Source organism: Crotalus tigris, unplaced genomic scaffold, assembly GCF_016545835.1.
Source record: "Crotalus tigris isolate CLP2741 ecotype Arizona unplaced genomic scaffold, ASM1654583v1 scf7180000018525.42219311030:4301911, whole genome shotgun sequence".
NCBI classification, from domain to species: Eukaryota; Metazoa; Chordata; class Lepidosauria; order Squamata; family Viperidae; genus Crotalus; species Crotalus tigris.
Window position 1 is genome coordinate 2,293,331 of NW_024097057.1, and position 16,940 is coordinate 2,310,270.

Below are 16,940 nucleotides of genomic sequence, written 5' to 3' on the forward strand. Positions count from 1 at the left end.
AAAATGGGGCAAAACTCACTTATCAAATGTCTCGCTTAGGAACAGAAATTTTGGGCTCAGTCGTGGTCATGTGTTGAGGACTGCCTGTACTGTACTTTAGGTCTGCTATGGTCCTTTGAGACTCAAATGACCAAAGTCTTGGACACATTGTGTGCTGACCTAAGTCTCTGGAAAGGCTCTCACGCTGGGAAAGAGAGGAGGAGAGAGAAAGGCAGCAGCAAGGTGGAGGGACTCTGCTACATTGGGGATGAGTGCAGCACAAGAGAATTGAAAGAACAGGTTAGGGACAAGATCTTTATGGGGGGAAAAATCTATGCAGTTGCTAGGAGTGGATAACAACTTGATGGGACATAATTGGTCCTGCTTCAGGTGCAGCTACTGAACTCTGGAGAAAAGCTGCAGGTACCAGGGAGCTGGCACATCCTTCCCTGTTCAAGCAAAACTACTCCTGAGCCATCTGTGAAGACAGCAAATGTCTTTCTTCCTGCCCTCTCCCTGGATTATTATCCTGGTTGCCACCAATTATTTTTAGCCCCATCATCCCTGAACAAACCGTCGGTTTGCAAATATCTCGCAAGGCAGACGGGAAGCTTCTGACGCCGCGATCCCGTGAGATCGCTCAGCCCCCCCCTCCTCCTCCTCCCTTTTCCTTCCAAATCGGCTGAGGGAGGTTTGAAAGGCCGCCGAGCCGGTTTCTCCTTCGGCCAGATGGCGCCCCAAATCCGTGAAGTGAAACTCGCGAGCTCTGCTTCTCGTTCAGCTTTAATCGCGTAAACCGCAACCGGGATTCACACGACGCGCGAAGCCCAGCCGGGCACGCTCGTTCCGACGGAAGAGGGAGAGCCGCAGAGGCCTCCGGGAGGGCGGGGCCAGGGGGCGGCTCCCTCCACCGCGCCCCTCCTCCTCCCCGTCCCCGCGCATTAGCAGCAGCGGCAGCGCCGCCCCCGGAGAGGCGGGGCGTGGGCGGGGCTCCCGATCTCCGCTAAAAGCGCCCGAGCGCCCCCCCCCTCCTCGTCCTCCTCGTCTTCCTCCTCTCCTCCCGCGCTCCCTCCGCAGCATGGCGCTCTCCGCCGATCCCTGCTTCCAGCGGCTGGCCGAATGGCAGCGGGCCCACGCCGGGCAGCTGGTGCTGCGGAAGCTGTTCGAGGCCGACCCCGAGCGCTTCCACAAGTTCAGGTGGGCCCCGGCCGGCCATCCATCCCCCGCCCCCCTCCCTGCAATCGGGAGCCTCGCAGGTCGCCCGCCGAGGACCCCCCCCCCCCCGGTTGACCAAGGCCGCGCCCGGCTGCCTCGCGGGGAAGCTTCGAAGAACCGGACGGCGCCCTCTCCCTGCGGCCTGATCGGAGTCGCGGAAGCCGGACGGCCGGTGCAGCTCCCGGTCTTTCAAAGGGAGGGGGAGGCGGCGGCGGCTTCTACCCAGAGGGGGGGCTTTTTCCTGAAAGGGGCTCGGGAGATTTAGAGGTCATGCCTGGACCTGCTTTTCAGCGGGCGGAGGGGCAGCTCGAGAAGCGCGGCTCGCGCGTTGGCCGTTTAGGGCTTCTGCTCCGCCACTTCCGCCTGTTGCCTCTGAGTGCGGCTGGAAATTATACGTTCGAGTTGTGAATCAGCAATTGCTAACAGATGTAGGTTTTCCCCACACATTCACGCACAGAAGTATGTGTATCTGCCGGTATTTACTTTGTCCCGCAGGGTTGTTGCAGCTGTGGCTGGATTTGCACGAGTTCCTTTTAAAGCAGGATAACGAAAGGCCCCGTAGCTGCATTAGCTTAGCCTGTTCAACTCGATTAATGTCAATCCTGATTGGGGGCGACATTTGTGTATTGCATAAACGCAACACATTTCAAAGAATTGTGCAAAGCTGGAAGCTGGGACTGTTTGCCAACCAGCATTCATAAATTGTGTGAAGGTGCTTCTTCCTTTGCTATGTCAAAATCTGACGAAATCTCTCCTTGGACTCAAAACAGCTCTGAACTTTGATTATTTAATAAAGAATCTCAAATAGCATAATAATGCCCAGAGTAATACTTTTGCTTTCCTGTTTGTGTGGTAAAGATGGCATAATAGTCTTACTGCTTCTCGAAAAAAATGATTTTGCATTCATCCTGAAATGTTAACCTTTTTACTGAACTTTAGGAGTGTTGGGGAGAGGCGACTTTAAGATTGGGCTTTGGGGGTTTCTGTGATGCAAAATGCAGAGAACCAAGAATTGTTTCTAAGAAAAAAATTGGTTTCTATGGATTTTTAAAATTGACAAGTAGTACGTTTGCAAATATTTAAGGGATATTCTTTTTCTTAAATGTCCATTTAAGAGATCCTGACGCTTATTAACTGAGGACCGTGAACCTCCTTCAAAATTGTTTAATTTGACGAAAAGGACCATGTATAGACCACCACTTTTTATTAAAACCTGCATCCTGACAGGTTGCAGAGAAGTTGCATTAGTGCTGGGATGCCATTTTTGCAAGTTGTGGTTTGGGTGCAATTACTCTGATTCTTCCCTTGGTGGGTGAGCTTCCCCCTTGAGCTTAACTTCCTACTTTGAAAGAGCCTTTGGGCTCTTTTAGGGGTGGAGGGCACAGAGATTTCCCTGGGCGTCCGTCCCCTGCTGTGCAGAGGCCAGCATTGGGGCTGTCCTGCTGGTGGGGAGACCAGAAATGGGCAGCAAGCCAAGTTTAAGGGAGGCAGGGGAGGCCCCAAGGCATTAGCAGAAATGAAAAGTTGGTGGGATGTGTCATGCAGATAGAGGAACTGCCAGTAGTGTGGGGGGAATATTGAATATTTTGGGTGTGTTGCAAGGACTTCTGCTACAGTTTTCATGAGTTTCTCACCTCAACCCAGCAGTTGTATGGTGGGGGTTCTGGGGATTGGAAGACCGAATGCACATTTTGGGGGAAGTTCATGGAAAGGTGGGCAAGAGATTCAGCTCTTATTTGCTGGTTTTCGCTAGAGTTTCCCAGCAGTGGTGATCTTCCGTTACCCAAGTTCCAAAATGACTTTCAAAATTTTAAGAGAATCGGGAAGTAGCTATTTCACTTCTTTAAAGTGTTTTCCGCCTGTGGAGAGAGTTCTTCTGCCTTCTCTATCCAAAGAGTCAGTTTGGTGTAGTATTAAGGCACCAGGCTAGAAACCCGGAAGTTCTCATCCCAACTTAGGCTCAAAGCCAGCTGACCTTGAAAACTGTCAGAAGAAGCCAGCAAGGACAAAGCACTTCAAAATCCTTGTGGCAGAAAACTGCAGGCAAGCAGCATGACCTGAAGGCACATATGCACACAGAAAATGTCCACCCATCCAGAAAATCTGGATTCTCGTGTTCTCAATGAAATATATCTTTGAAGGTTTAACTGAATGTTTTCGTGAAATGCTTTGACTCCTTGAATAAAGGTACAAATGTCTTGGTGAGGTATAAATAAAGCATTTTCTAAAATGCCCCTTCTTTGGTCCAGAGAGTACTAATGACCCCACAGCTCTCCTACCCTTCCAGGGCATGGATGCGTTAAAGTCTATGCAAGTAGACTTCATATTCTCCTGAGCTCACCTGAAAGTCAGCTGTTTTCTGTATTTATGTCTTGCCCCAGTGTTGTAATTGTTCTGCCCTCATGTAAGAACCTTCCTTGCCCTTTGGAAATTTGGAATGATGACTTCAGGTACCTTGATTTGGGAAAAGGAACTATTGAGGAGTTAGTTAATTCCTAATGTTGGTTCTTCTTTTCCCGTGGACTGACGCATATTCCCTGAAAAGCTGGCTTGCTTAAAAATAATTTGTACAACAACAAAATGTACTTATTTGCTATCATTTGTCTGCTGCCTCTTATGTCCTAGTTGGATTAGAGGATTGTTAGGATTTCCCTTCATTACGTGCCTTCCTATTTCAGACAAGGTAAGTGGTGGGATGTTTGTTTATGTAATGGATTTGCTTGCTCTCTTGCAGTGTGACCCTGAAGACGGAGCATGGGGACATCTTGGTGGACTATTCAAAGAATCTTGTTACAGAAGAAGTTATGAAGTTGCTGCTGGAACTGGTAATTTAATTTATTTCTAGGTTCTGTCATGTTGGGCTTGAGCTGCTCCTCTTTATAAAGCCCTAGATATACCAACTTGCCTCCACTAACCGACTTGCCCAGAACATAGGAGGCATTTTGGGGGTTTGACATGACTTTCCTAAGAGATGTTTTACTTTTACTTTTCCTAGACACGTACAAGGATTGGTTGGTTTCCCTTGGTCAGGGAAGTCAGATTTCTGCCATGAGCAGTTCAGTGCCCTCCTTTTCATTAGGAGTCTGTGGTATGCCCAGTCCTAACTTAAAGAAAATAAGCAGAAAAGGACTCTGGCGTTAATGTAACACCTTCTTGATGACCAGCAATGGTGATGGCTTGGACTGGCACTTGGGATACCCAGGTTTCAGCCCGCACTCCATCGTGGAAACTCAAGGGGTGACTTTGGGCCAGTTTTTCAGCCTAGCCCCATTTGACAGGGATGTTTTTTATGGGAGTCAATGAGACAGGACTCCCTTGAGCCCCTAGACAAAAGGTCAGCTCAGCTACCTAGAGATAGTTGGCTATGTATGGAAAATGGACCAGCTATTTATCTGATTTATGCTGGAGGATTTGAACAACCAATTATTTCCTACATTAAATAGCTCCTTTGACTTTCAGGCCAAATCAAGAGGTGTTGAAGAAGCTAGAGAGCAAATGTTCACTGGAGAAAAAATCAACTTCACTGAGGTATGAGCTGATTTTATCCTTGATCTGAAGGTTTTTTGGGCTTGTGAAATAGTAACCTTTGAATGGCTTCAGGCTAGAAGGGTGTGCCATAATTTGGTTCCTTTTGTCAGTCCATAATAGCTCCAAGCAACTGAATTGGAACTATTTTGGATTCTTAAGTAGTGCAGAACAATAATTTGAGAGGGCTTGGTGGATATCTTGAGATATGATCTCCTGGTGGGGGGAGGAGGAAATGAGCGTCTAGCATCACTGGATATTTTTACCCAAGGCTCAAGATATAAATACAAATGTGTGAAAAGTGGAAGATAGCTCTCCTCAAACCGAACGGCATAGGCCAAATTTTGGGAAGGGGAGAGCTGGCAAAAATAAGGAGGTGTTTGGAAATAGGCCAGATGCATCCAGCCACTGCACAGAAAATGTCCTGCCCTGGCTTTGTTCCCAGCCCTTTCCTTCTGACCCAGAGAAGACATAGCACATGCGTGCACACAAGCAGGCCAGGGACAATGTGGTACCTGGCTACACAAGGGAGACTGCAGCCTGCTATGCCTATTGGAGGTAGGGGAGATGGAAAGAACTGCCCTGTTGTGAATATCCCATGAGCCTCTAAAAGCTGGGTCTGGAGACAAGCCTCCCCGTGACATTCAGGTGGTATAATATTTCCTCCTTTTTCTTCCGTTCCAGTTTGGAAGGAGTACTAGTAGGATAAGGGATCAGGTCAAGAGGCAGCTGCTCCTTTGTTAAGAGGGCGTTCTCCAATTCAGAATGCCAAGCTGAGGGGAATAGCCAACGCTTTAGAAGATCCAGAAGGATCTTGACGGCATTGGATCCTAGCCAACAAAATGCAGCTCAGTGGTAAAAAAAGGAAGATTTTTAGGCAAGAAAAACCAGATGCATAGATACAGAGTAAGTGGTACTTGGCTCAATAACAGTAACTGTGAGAGGGATCGTGGAGTCTCTTAAATTTGAACCAGTCGTGTGCTGCAGCCCGCAAAAAAGCCGATGCGGCCCTCAGCTGCATTAACAGTCTTGATAGTTAGAAGTGCTGAAAAGATGAATATGAAATCTCTTGCGCACTTGTTGCAAAACGCTTTGCTTCTGCAGAGCCAAATGACCCGATGCCCTTTGGGAGGGCGTAGGGGAGCTTAAAATACATCTCAGAGGAATTGCATGAGCAAAGCAAGTTCCTCACTTGTGGCAGAGGCATCAGCCGAGGTTCCTCTTCTAGAACTCTCAGGTTACGTTTGTTGCTTGGTTGCGTAATGCCTGCACAAAAGTAAAACCAATATTTAAATAGTTTCTGAAGGATCTTCAGTAACCCAAACTTCTTCCAACGGGGAGACTCCAAATTTGTGGACCAAAATGTGCAGATGATGGGGTACGCTCCCCATTAGGTTCAGATAATTAATGGCTTGCTGGTGAAAGTAAAAATTGCTGGCTGACTGCTAAGGACAAGCTGCTCACAGGTCTGATCTCTTAGCCTATGCATTAAGGTGAGAGAATTATTATGTTAGCAGAATCTTAGTAAAATGCTTTTTACTAAGTTTTCTAAAACGTTTCCATTTGGTTTGGAAAAACCTATTAAGACTTTATAGAGAGAAGTTATTAACCTTCATGCAGCCACAGTTCTCCAAGCCAGTTTAGGGTACTGCAAGTCTCTGATTGTCTGGAGGGATTCTAGCCAAGTCCCTCCTGCCCCTTCAGTTCGTCACAATTTCCAGACACTGACACAACACCAATCATGCCTGGTGCAGTGCAGGGTGAGGTAAGCGTGACCTTGTGAGAGCCTCAAGAGAAGGCTTGCTCAGGCCCCTCACTGCAGCCGACAAAAGGGGCCGGGGCTTCCTCTGTGGCGGCTGTGATCCTGTGCAGCCCCTCGGTGGTTGCTCCCTCAGTGCTTGGTATCCCAGAAAGCTATGATAGGAGCAGACAGTTTTTAGCTACATTACATTTGTATTCTTTAATTGATTGTTTGTTGTATGTTTGTGTTGTGAACTGCTGAAAATCAAGTAATTGAGAAAACAGGCAAGCAGCCCTCTCTGGGGCGCTCACAGGTCAGGAGTCGAGGGGCGCGGCAGGAGGAACCAGGCCAAGGAGGCCCCAAATCTTCCTCAGGAGATTGTGGGAAAGCGAGAAGAAGTGGGATCAGTCTTTGCTTGCATTGGTTTTAGACCAACAACTGCTCGGTGCGAATGGCCAGCAGAGTGGCGTTTGTGCCCGGGTCTCTCTTGGGTAGCCCTGAACTTCCTTTCGCTCTCCTCTCCTCCCTTCCTGGTGCAGAATCGAGCTGTGCTCCACGTTGCTCTCCGGAATCGCTCAAATGCTCCAATCTTCGTTGAAGGCAAAGATGTTGTTGCGGAAGTAAACCAAGTATTGGAGAAGATGAAGAATTTCTGTCAGGTATAAAGCATCGCCCGTCATTAACTGAGGACCATCTCTGTGACGTATCCTGGTAGCATTCTGCAATAACATACATCTGCATTACATAGACAGGCACTCCTTGACTTATGGCCACAATTGGGACTGGAATTTTGATCACTAGGTGAAATGGTTAAGGGAGACGTCATGTGGCCACTTTGCTTAATGACCACAGTCCCCGCTGCCATCGCTAAGTGAGAATTGATGGTTAAGCAGACGGAGTCTCAGGTAAGGATCAGAGGGTGGCAGAGGCCTTGGAGGCTCAGTGAAGCCCACACACAGGTTTGTGCCTGCTGCAGGGTGGCCTGAGCACAAGACCAGGGAAAGAAGCCTCAGCTACCTCAGCTTGGCCCAGCAGCACAGCAGAAAGGCAGGGAAGCACCAAATGCCCAGAAAGCTCCAGTGGCTGCTGCCCCCCCCCCCCGAAGCCCAGCCCAGTTGCCCACCCTGCCCCGGACCCAACCTTCGCCGTTCATTTGGTCCTGCTGCTGACAAGCCTTGCCCACCATGGCCCTCTGCAAGGCAGCTGCTGGCCATGCCAGGCCTTCTCCATGAGGCCACTCTAAGAGCCCAGCCCTGGCCTTCTTGCAAGCCTTTGGCAGGCTTCCAAACCTTCCGAGAAGGCTGCACACGATAGCCCTCCCTCTGCCCAAGAAGCAAAGTGTGGGCTTTCTGAAAGGGCTCTTGTCTTCTTTCTTACAGAAAGTCCGTAGCGGTGACTGGAAAGGCTATACTGGAAAAGCCATCACGGATGTGGTCAACATTGGCATTGGAGGTTCTGACTTGGTGAGTGAGTCTCTGCAGCATCTGCCTGCACAGGAGGATAGCAAGGTTCACGGCTTGTCCTCTTCATGCAGGGGCCCCTCATGGTGACTGAAGCACTGAAGCCTTATTCCAAGGGAGGCCCTCGTGTTTGGTTTGTGTCCAACATTGATGGCACTCACATGGCCAAAACTCTGGCAGAGCTGAACCCTGAGACCGTGCTCTTCATCATTGCCTCCAAGGTATGTCCTGCTCTGGGGAAGGGGCCCTTTCCCCCATTCTTTCGGCAGTCGTAGAGGTAAGGCAGTCTCTGCATTTCTTGGCAACCTGGAAGGTGAGTCCTGCTGCAGCAGCTCAGGCTCATTCATGTGCTGAAAAAGATTCAAAGTGTAGGTGAGTCTTAAGCATTCGTTTTTTCATACATACAAAGATTAAGGTGGCATTAACAACTGGCTTGCTTCCTGTTTTATTTTCCAGTGTTGGCAGCTCAGTCCTTAAACAGGCATTTTTTGTGATCTTTTGAACCAAATACTGAAAATGCAAGATCATCCTGTGCATGAGGGTTATGATTTATGCAGAGCACAGAATTTAGCTTTTCTTTCTATAGAGTCTGGGTTGTCTTCTTTATAGTAATAGTAATAGTAGTAAAGTTGGAAGGGACCTTGGAGGTCATCTAGTCCAACCCCCTGCTCGGGCAGGAAACCCTACACCATTTCGGACAAATGGCTGTCCAGTCTCTTCTTAAAAACTTCCAGTGTTGGAGCATTTACTGCTTCTGGAGGCAAGCTGTTCCACTGATTAATTGTTCTCACTGTCAGGAAGTTTCTCCTTAGTTCTAGGTTGCTTCTCTCCTTGATTAGTTTCCACCCGTTGCTTCTTGTCCTGCCTTCAGGTGCTTTGGAAAATAGCTTAATTCCCTCTTCTTTATGGCAGCCCCTGAGATATTGGAATACTGCTATCATGTCCCCCCTTGTCCTTCTCTTCGTTAAACTAGACATACCCAATTCTCGCAACCGTTCCTTATATGTTTTAGCCTCCAGTCCCCTAATCATCTTTGTTGCTCTTCTCTGTACTCTTTCTAGAGTCTCAACATCTTTTTTACATCGTGGTGACCAAAACTGAAGTGCTTAAAAAGAAACTTATTTGGCCCGTTCACGAAGATGCTTCATCTGTTAGTGCTAACCTAAGATTAAAAACTAAGCTGTTCCTTGTTCTCCCTCTGCAACCGGTCAGGTTACCAAGATTTTAAACCTTGGTCTCTGCAGCTCTGCACAGCTGGTTCTGTCCCAAGAAACACGAGGGGTTGCAGAGGTGCCATTTGGAGGAAGCTTCTCCCTGACCTTCGCTGCCCCAGGCACTGAGCCCGCCTCAGCCCCTCGGTGGATGACCTGGCCGCTTTTTTTTACTCTTTCTTCTTCTTGGTTCTTAGACATTTACCACTCAAGAAACAATCACGAATGCTGAGACTGCTAAAGAATGGTTCCTTCAAGCTGCTAAAGATGTAAGTAGAGGTTTATTATTTTATTTTATTATTTTATACTTTATTTTATTATTATTTAATTTTTAAATTTCTAGTAAAAGTTACGTTTAAGAACTTGTAATGTTGCTCTAATTGGTTTGTTTTGTTTATTTGAAGCCTTCTGCTGTGGCCAAGCACTTTGCTGCCCTCTCTACTAACGGGGTGAGTGCATCGCATTTTTAAAATCTGTAGTTCAAGTCAGTATTTCACTGATAAGACATTTGGGGTTGACAATCCTAAGTCCCCATTGATGGATCAAATTAAAGTGTGAAGCTTGACTAAAAATGCCCAAATATTGGCGGGCGCCTGTCCTGAGAGGGAGATGGGCAGTGCAGCCTTACAAACCTCCATATGTGCTTTCTCTCTCTTCTCTTGATATTTCAGCCTAAAGTCAAAGACTTTGGAATTGACACTGCAAACATGTTTGAGTTCTGGGATGTAAGTAAAATCTGTGCAGGGTCACCTTTGTTATTTGGACAGTGTTTCCCTCTCCTCTCCAGCATCCTTTCGTAGTGTTATGTTTTGCCCCCTCCTGAAGCATGCAGTGGCATCCTTGTACTAAGCACGGGTCCTGAAATAGCAGGATTCTGTTGAAATACTGGTGTCAGAAGATCTGCCTCGCAGATCTATTCAAATCATTTTGGAATGAAATCAGCTTCCTTCCAAGGGATCCTGTCCTCTGGCAGCAGCGCTCCAAGAACTCAGCCTCCCCATCTCCTGGGCTGTGGCCTCCGTTGCAGGAGCAGCACGGGATGAGGGGCAGAAGGGCCAAGAGGGGCTGATGGGATTTGCCCTGGCAGCAGCCGTGCCAGCGCAGGGCAGCTGCAGTTGCAGCAGCCTGAAGCCTCCTGCTCCTCAGCTGTCCTGCCAGGGGCTCATCAGTGGTCAGGCTAAGAGGTTGTTGCCCCCATTTTGGCTTAAACTACTGCTGGGTAAAAAGAGCTTTAATTGCTCTCAAGTCAATCCAAAGATGCTATTATAAGCCATGACATTTGCCTGTGAAAGCTTGTCCCTTGGGCCACTAAAGGTCACATCTTGTTGGAGACTTCAACCCTGAATTTCTCAAGTCTTGGAAGGGATTGGAGCACAATCTGGGGATATGTGGCAGAAGCGCCATCTTAATTGTAGGGCTAATCATTTAAATTGGACATCTTGACTGTCCCATGTGCACACCCCTGGGAAGTTTGCCCTGAGTGATCTGCCTTTTGGAGGAAGGCAGGAAGCATTTGACAGTTGCAGTGCTTATTTTCCTGCTGGTCAATCTTAGTAACATATCAAGTATCCCACCTGGCTTTCTTCTTCTCACGTATAGAACGTGGCTGAGCTGGCGTGCCAAAAATGCCCCCCCTTCTCCGTTCCTTTGGGGATTCAGAAGTATTCTGCCAGAGGGAATGGAATTGGGGGCTGCCACTGATCAGTGGTAGGGTGAACTCCTGCCCAACTTTCTCAGCATAGCCTCTGCCCTTCCCCATCTGGCCATCCATCATTTGGACAAGCACATCTGCATATTTGAACGAGACATTGGCATAATTCCCCATCGCCAGGAGAGGGCAGAGCTGGCCCTCTTTTGGTGACAGCAGCAGGAAGGGTGGCCACATGCTTCTTCATGCATGATGAGAAGAGTTCTTGTAGACTTTGCGCCCCCCCCCCCAGCTCCCATTTTCATTCCGATGCCATGGATAAATGTACTCTTGTTTCTCCTTCCACCCCTTCCCTTCGCAGTGGGTTGGTGGACGTTACTCGCTCTGGTCAGCCATTGGCCTCTCCATTGCTCTGCATATTGGTATGTATCTGCTTCCCTGTAAAGGGAATGTTCCATGGAGGGTGATTAAAGTTAGTTTTGCTTAATAACTGATTGGACCTTTCTTAAACGGGTGTCTCCCAAGGAAAGAAATTCTTTTAAAACATCTGAGAAGGTTGTAGTATTCTATCAATCTTTTGTGCTTCCATGATTAACTGAATACTTTATTTGGCCAAGTGTGATCAGAAATAAGGAATTTGTCGCCAATCACATGGGAAAATGCACAGAGGTTAGACAGCTCTGTGAAAATGAGGTGTTCAGCAGAATAATGGACGAAGCAAAAAATGGGTTGCCAGTTCATTTTCCATTAATTGAGCTTAATTTTGTATCGCTGGATCCTGTTAAGTCACTCTGATTTCTCGGAAGACATTTTCTTCTTCATGAGTGGAACCGTTGGATTTAAGGCAGCGAACCCAATGCAGAGTTAACTCTTGTGCTGATTTAGCTCAGTGAGAGTTGTAGTCCAGCAAATCTTGGTGGTGACGGGTTATTGGAAGGTTTTCCTAGCTATATTGACAAACTGTTGTGTACGGTTGACTTACCGCCTTCCTCCCTTGGGCTTCCAACTGCTATGCAGAAGGACCTCGGAGTAGACTAAGAGCCAGCCAGGCTGGTCCACCTGCTTCCTGGAGTAGTTCAGAGGGTGCCGTTTCTTCTTTACATTTGGCCTTTCGGTATATCTCCAGCCAGATACAGGAAGCTTCCCTAGTTTCCTTCTCACACAAGGTTCTTATCCTTCAATTGAGACAGAATAACATTTAGTATAAAAATATAATTTTGAGAAAATAGGTAAAGGTGACTTAGAAATACCTTGGATTTATTATTATGGACAGCGTTGTGAGAAGTGAGTAGTGATAGAGATAGTGAAAGGCTTTTAATTTGACCAATGCAAGCGCAGCTTGGCAAGAGCAAAGCTGGACATTCAAGATATCCAGACCGGCGATCCTTATACCAGGTTCCTGCCTGGTTCGGCACATGGTCTGGAGGGAGGTGGACAAAGAGTCTGACCAGGCAGAGGGAGGATCTTTCAGCCACAAGAATATTTATTCCAAAACCTCTTGAGAGCTACTTGGGCAGCAGAACATAGGATTAGGCCTTGGACTTTAAAACCTGCATTCTTGAAATAAACTTTCTATTCTTAATAATACAACTATTTTATTTAGGTTTTGACAATTTTGAGAAACTGCTTGCTGGAGCCCACTGGATGGTAAGTCCTTGAATCTTCTCAGCAGCTGCTCTTTGGGACTGGGGGAAATGGTTGACTGTGGTCTACATGCAGCCCTCAAGTTATAGCAAATTGCTGCCAGTGATGCCCTAACCCTTGCAGGACAGGATTCTGAGCTATTAGGCTAGGTTAGAATTCCCTCTGGCTAACATAGCCTTAGCTTTCAAAACAATGAAATGTTTTTCCTAGCATTGGGAATTGGGAAGCCCTAAAAATCTCTGTATTCCGTTAGAGTTTTGTATTGGGTCTTCTAGGGGTCCACCTTGTCCTGTTAATCCAGTTTTGTTTTTATGCTGTCGCCTAAAAGGACAATCACTTCCACTCAGCTCCCCTGGAGAAGAATGTCCCTGTGCTGCTGGCGATGTTGGGGGTCTGGTACATCAACTGTTACGGTACAGAAACCCATGCACTCCTGCCGTACGACCAGTACATGCACCGTTTTGCTGCTTACTTTCAGCAGGTGAGATGGTTTGTTTTTGTTCTCCAGGAGAAGGGGTCCTCATATGGCGTGCGGGCTGTGCTTCCTTGAGGGTGGTCCTCGTTTATCTTGTTGGTGCATACGTTGATGGGATGCATGTGTTCCTGAGCAAATCTGGCTCCTCACATGCTTTCAGTGCATTTGCACCATCTCTGGCCAGAATTTGGCCTTATCCCAGCTTTCCTATCCTTTCACGAGAGGAGCAAAGGCCTAAGCCTGATGAAATGTTCTGCCGTTCTTGATTAGGGGGATATGGAATCGAATGGGAAGTACATCACAAGGAAGGGCGTCCGTGTGAACTATAATACTGGACCAATCGTGTGGGGCGAACCTGGAACCAATGGGCAACATGCCTTCTATCAGCTGATTCATCAAGGTATAGAAAAGGGGTGGGGCTTTTAGCCAGTCTGTCTGGAGCTGCTGTAGAAAAGCACCCATTTTGACGTGAGTTCCTCAGTGTCAAATGTTAGTTTGTGGGACCATTGAGTGACTACAGACTAACATTTAAAATACAAAGCTGTATGTTTTAACTGCACAGAACTTGTCTGCAAAATTCTTGGTGGCCAATCCAGTTGTGTGGTGTTCTTTGTACAGCAATCATCAACCATGGTGGGATCAGATTCTGGTGTCCAGATCTTGTTGAGATTCAGCTGGCCTCACCAGCAGACAACCTGACCAGGGAGGGGATAAGGTGACCCGTAGCCCGGCAGTAGTTCCATGTCTCTGCTATTATAACGTGACTTCTTCCTCCATCTTCTTTGCAGGTACTCGCATGATCCCTTGTGACTTTCTGATTCCAGTCCAGACCCAGAATCCAATCAGAAATGGCCTGCATCACAAGGTAAAATGGCTTGCAACCCACTTTCCTCTCTCCTTACTTTCCTCTAACTTTGTCCGTCCGGTTCCCATCCTTTTCTGAACGAGCAACCTTCCTGTCCTAAATAAGTTCAAAGAGACAGTTAATGGGTCGTCTTCTGGAAATGATGCCAAATGTTGAGAAAGGGTATGGGTGACCGATTTGTGGAGCTTAATGGACCCATCTCAAGTTGCAGACTTGGAGGAGACTCTGGCTGCTGGGAAGGCAAAGCAAGGCAGGACGTGGATCCATGGAGTAAAGACCCTATTGTGACCCAAGAGCCTTGATGAAGTCACCTCAAGTTGTGTCAGATCATAAACGTGATTTCTTGGGTCCCCTTCCGTCTGTACTGGCATTCTAGAATTTTAGCCAGAGAAAGATGAAAGGTTGAGAAATTAAAGCCAGAATATCCGATGTGAAAATGTGCCTTTTGCCACAGAAAAACGGTGCTCCTCAGCCCCATCAAACAGTGGTGGCATAACAAAAGAAGAGATAAAATCTCTGTACTTCTGCCATATTTAAATTTATCTTTTCTAATGAGTCTATTTCTCTGTTTTCAGGGAAAAGTATACAACAGCTCAGCGTAGGGAGTTGCATGTTAAATTCGATGCTCTCCTAATTTCCTTAAGCTGGACTTGGTCAGGACAGATCTAGGCTTGGCCTTTTGGCATTTGCCTTGTTGCCCTGGCGTGCCCAGTGGGCATCTTTTCTCCTCCACGGTGTTCAGGTGGTGATGTGGCTACCAAACTGGTAGCTGCTCTTCAGAAGAAGAGAAGCTGCTTGTCCTGGCCAGCTGCCCAACTTGCCATTCTAACTTCTGGCTTTTTCCTGCTAGATTCTTCTAGCCAACTTTCTCGCTCAAACAGAGGCCTTAATGAAAGGGAAGACGACAGAGGAGGCCCACCAGGAGTTACAGGCTGCTGGACTGAGTGGAGAGGCTCTGAAGAAGCTGCTTCCACATAAGGTACTTGGAGTGAGTCCAGGTTTCCTCCAGATCTCAGTGGAAGCCCACTTACCGTCCCTTCCTTTTGTTCACTGATTTGATCAATGAATGATGGGTTGGATGGTCTCAAGAGCTGGGCCTCAGGAGCACCATAGGTTGATTTAGCCTGCTGCTGCTGCTAATTAGGAGCTTTCGGTTTGTTCAGAGGATGAGCACTCCAGTCCACCTGGATGTGGACTGTGTCATGCTCAAGCTTGCTTTAAAAGGACGCAAGGAGTCGTGGCTGTTTCTTCCAAAGAGGTTGCAACCACAAGCTTCTCTGTATGGGAATGCCTAGGAACGTGGTTTATGTTCATGAAGCCAATACTAAACTTTCTTGACTTGAGGACATTTTTAGGATCTGGTGTTTTGGGGATGGAACAGAGAACTGTTAATATTTTGTAGCTAGCAGATAATCTGTTTCTTTCTTGAAAGGTCTTTGAAGGAAATCGTCCAACCAATTCCATTGTCTTTACTAAACTTACTCCATTCATTCTTGGAGCCTTAATTGGTAAGTTTTTCCTCTTCCATATTTTTGTTTCTCAAGTATATTGTCTCAAAAGATTTATTATTAATACTGCTTTTGTTGAAAACAATCTCTTTCCAGCAATGTACGAACACAAGATCTTTGTTCAAGGAATTGTATGGGATATTAATAGCTATGACCAGTGGGGGTAAGTGTCCTACCACATATCAATTATTAATACTGGCAGTTTTTCCCCCACTCACTAAGATGTTATCATGGCTTTCCTGGGAGTTAGAAGCTCCTTACTTAGTCAATTCAATTCGTTTGGCTGCCCATCTCAAACAAGTGATTCTGGGCAACGAACAGTCCTAAAATCGATTAATGTGTTCCTTACAAGGCAGAATGAATTTGGGCTGACTGATTTGGAGAAAAAGAATTGAATCTGGGCCCATTTCACAGGGTCTTAACTGGAGACCAAATGTGCCTTTTCACTGCAACACAAAAGTCATAGCCATAAAACCTCTTTTTGGTACATTTTCTCTCAGTTCAGGGTTTAGCATATTGAATGACCCGGTCAACTTTTAAGGCTCGGATTCAAATCTTTTCTCAACGTTTGAGAAGTTAGTTTGGTAACATTTTACCATTTAATGTTTGCGTAGTCATGGACTTGGTTTTCGTGCTGTAAACGTTTGTGACAGTGTGCCAAGCCCTAAATTGTCGATTACAAGGCACAGTGTTTGGATTCCCACTACAGACAAAATACGTTTTAGTGTGGTTTTGACATCAGGCCACTGTTTCAGCCAGCTGCCATCTCCTTCTATATTACAAAGGGATTTCGGAACAATTGAGGACCCAGATTGTTGGGGGCAATGTAAATATATATATATATATATATATATACATACACACACACACACACACACACACACACACACACACACACACTGCTTACTGGTGTACACCGCTTAGAGAGTGCTTGCACTTAAAGCGATATATAAGTCTCATAAATAAATAAATAACTAAATAAAATTGGGGACAGTGAGAATAGGAATTTGGTGCTTGTTTTAAAGCTTTCACTCTGGAGCCTGAATTTTCCCCCTCTTTTCCTTTCTTAAGTGTTGAGCTTGGAAAACAACTGGCAAAAAAAATTGAGCCTGAACTGGCATCCGATGCACCAGTCACCTCCCACGATGCCTCAACTAACGGGCTGATCGCCTTCATCAAGAAGAACCGAGTCTGACCGCAACAGGCTGCCGGCCCGATGCCCAGATCACTCTTGTAGCTGCTGCTTTGTTAGCTGCTTCCCAGGTCAGACTTCTCACCAGTTCTGGCCTCGTTGTTCTTGATGGTTAGCTTTAGTGTATCGGAAGCCGTGTTTGCAAAGGAATCCTTAAACAAATCTAGAAATTTGAATTAGTGACCGTTTCATGGCAACTGTGACATGTAGAGCACCGCATCCCTCTTGTGTCCGTCCCCGTGCCTGGTCCTGCTGTGGACGGGAGCAGCCTGTAGAGGGTGGTTAAACCCTTTCCGTGTTGTCTTGTGAAGATCCAGCCTTACCTGCACAGAAATAAACCAGAATTAATCATCACATTTCTCTTTCTGTTCTTCTTTATTTGGACTGTACCTTATCTTATCAGTGTACAGAGGGAGTTAAGCATCCTGAGAACCTGCAGAGTTTCATCCTCAGAAAAAAGGCTTCAAGCTACCTCGA

The 16,940-nt window shown here is 46.8% G+C and overlaps 1 protein-coding gene across 1 annotated transcript; it reads left to right on the forward strand.

Annotated features, from left to right (window-relative positions):
* Positions 1-998: 998 nt before the first annotated feature.
* Positions 999-16,819, forward strand: GPI (glucose-6-phosphate isomerase). The gene is made up of 18 exons (XM_039353684.1): positions 999-1,176; positions 3,929-4,019; positions 4,654-4,722; positions 7,000-7,119; positions 7,840-7,923; positions 7,995-8,141; positions 9,329-9,400; positions 9,536-9,580; positions 9,803-9,856; positions 11,141-11,201; positions 12,383-12,426; positions 12,752-12,904; positions 13,169-13,298; positions 13,687-13,763; positions 14,614-14,742; positions 15,196-15,271; positions 15,368-15,434; positions 16,343-16,819. The coding sequence occupies exons 1-18, from the start codon at positions 1,058-1,060 to the stop codon at positions 16,464-16,466; spliced, it is 1,662 nt and encodes a 553-aa protein (XP_039209618.1). The 5' UTR covers positions 999-1,057; the 3' UTR covers positions 16,467-16,819.
* Positions 16,820-16,940: the final 121 nt, after the last annotated feature.

Excerpts from the sequence above, each read along its gene's own strand:
- GPI (XM_039353684.1), top strand. The coding sequence starts at position 1,058 with ATGGCGCTCTCCGCCGATCCCTGCTTCCAGCGGCTGGCCGAATGGCAG. Across the intron at positions 12,905-13,168 it reads TTGCTGCTTACTTTCAGCAG|GGGGATATGGAATCGAATGG; the intron begins GTGAGATGGTTT and ends GTTCTTGATTAG. Across the intron at positions 13,764-14,613 it reads GAAATGGCCTGCATCACAAG|ATTCTTCTAGCCAACTTTCT; the intron begins GTAAAATGGCTT and ends TTTTCCTGCTAG.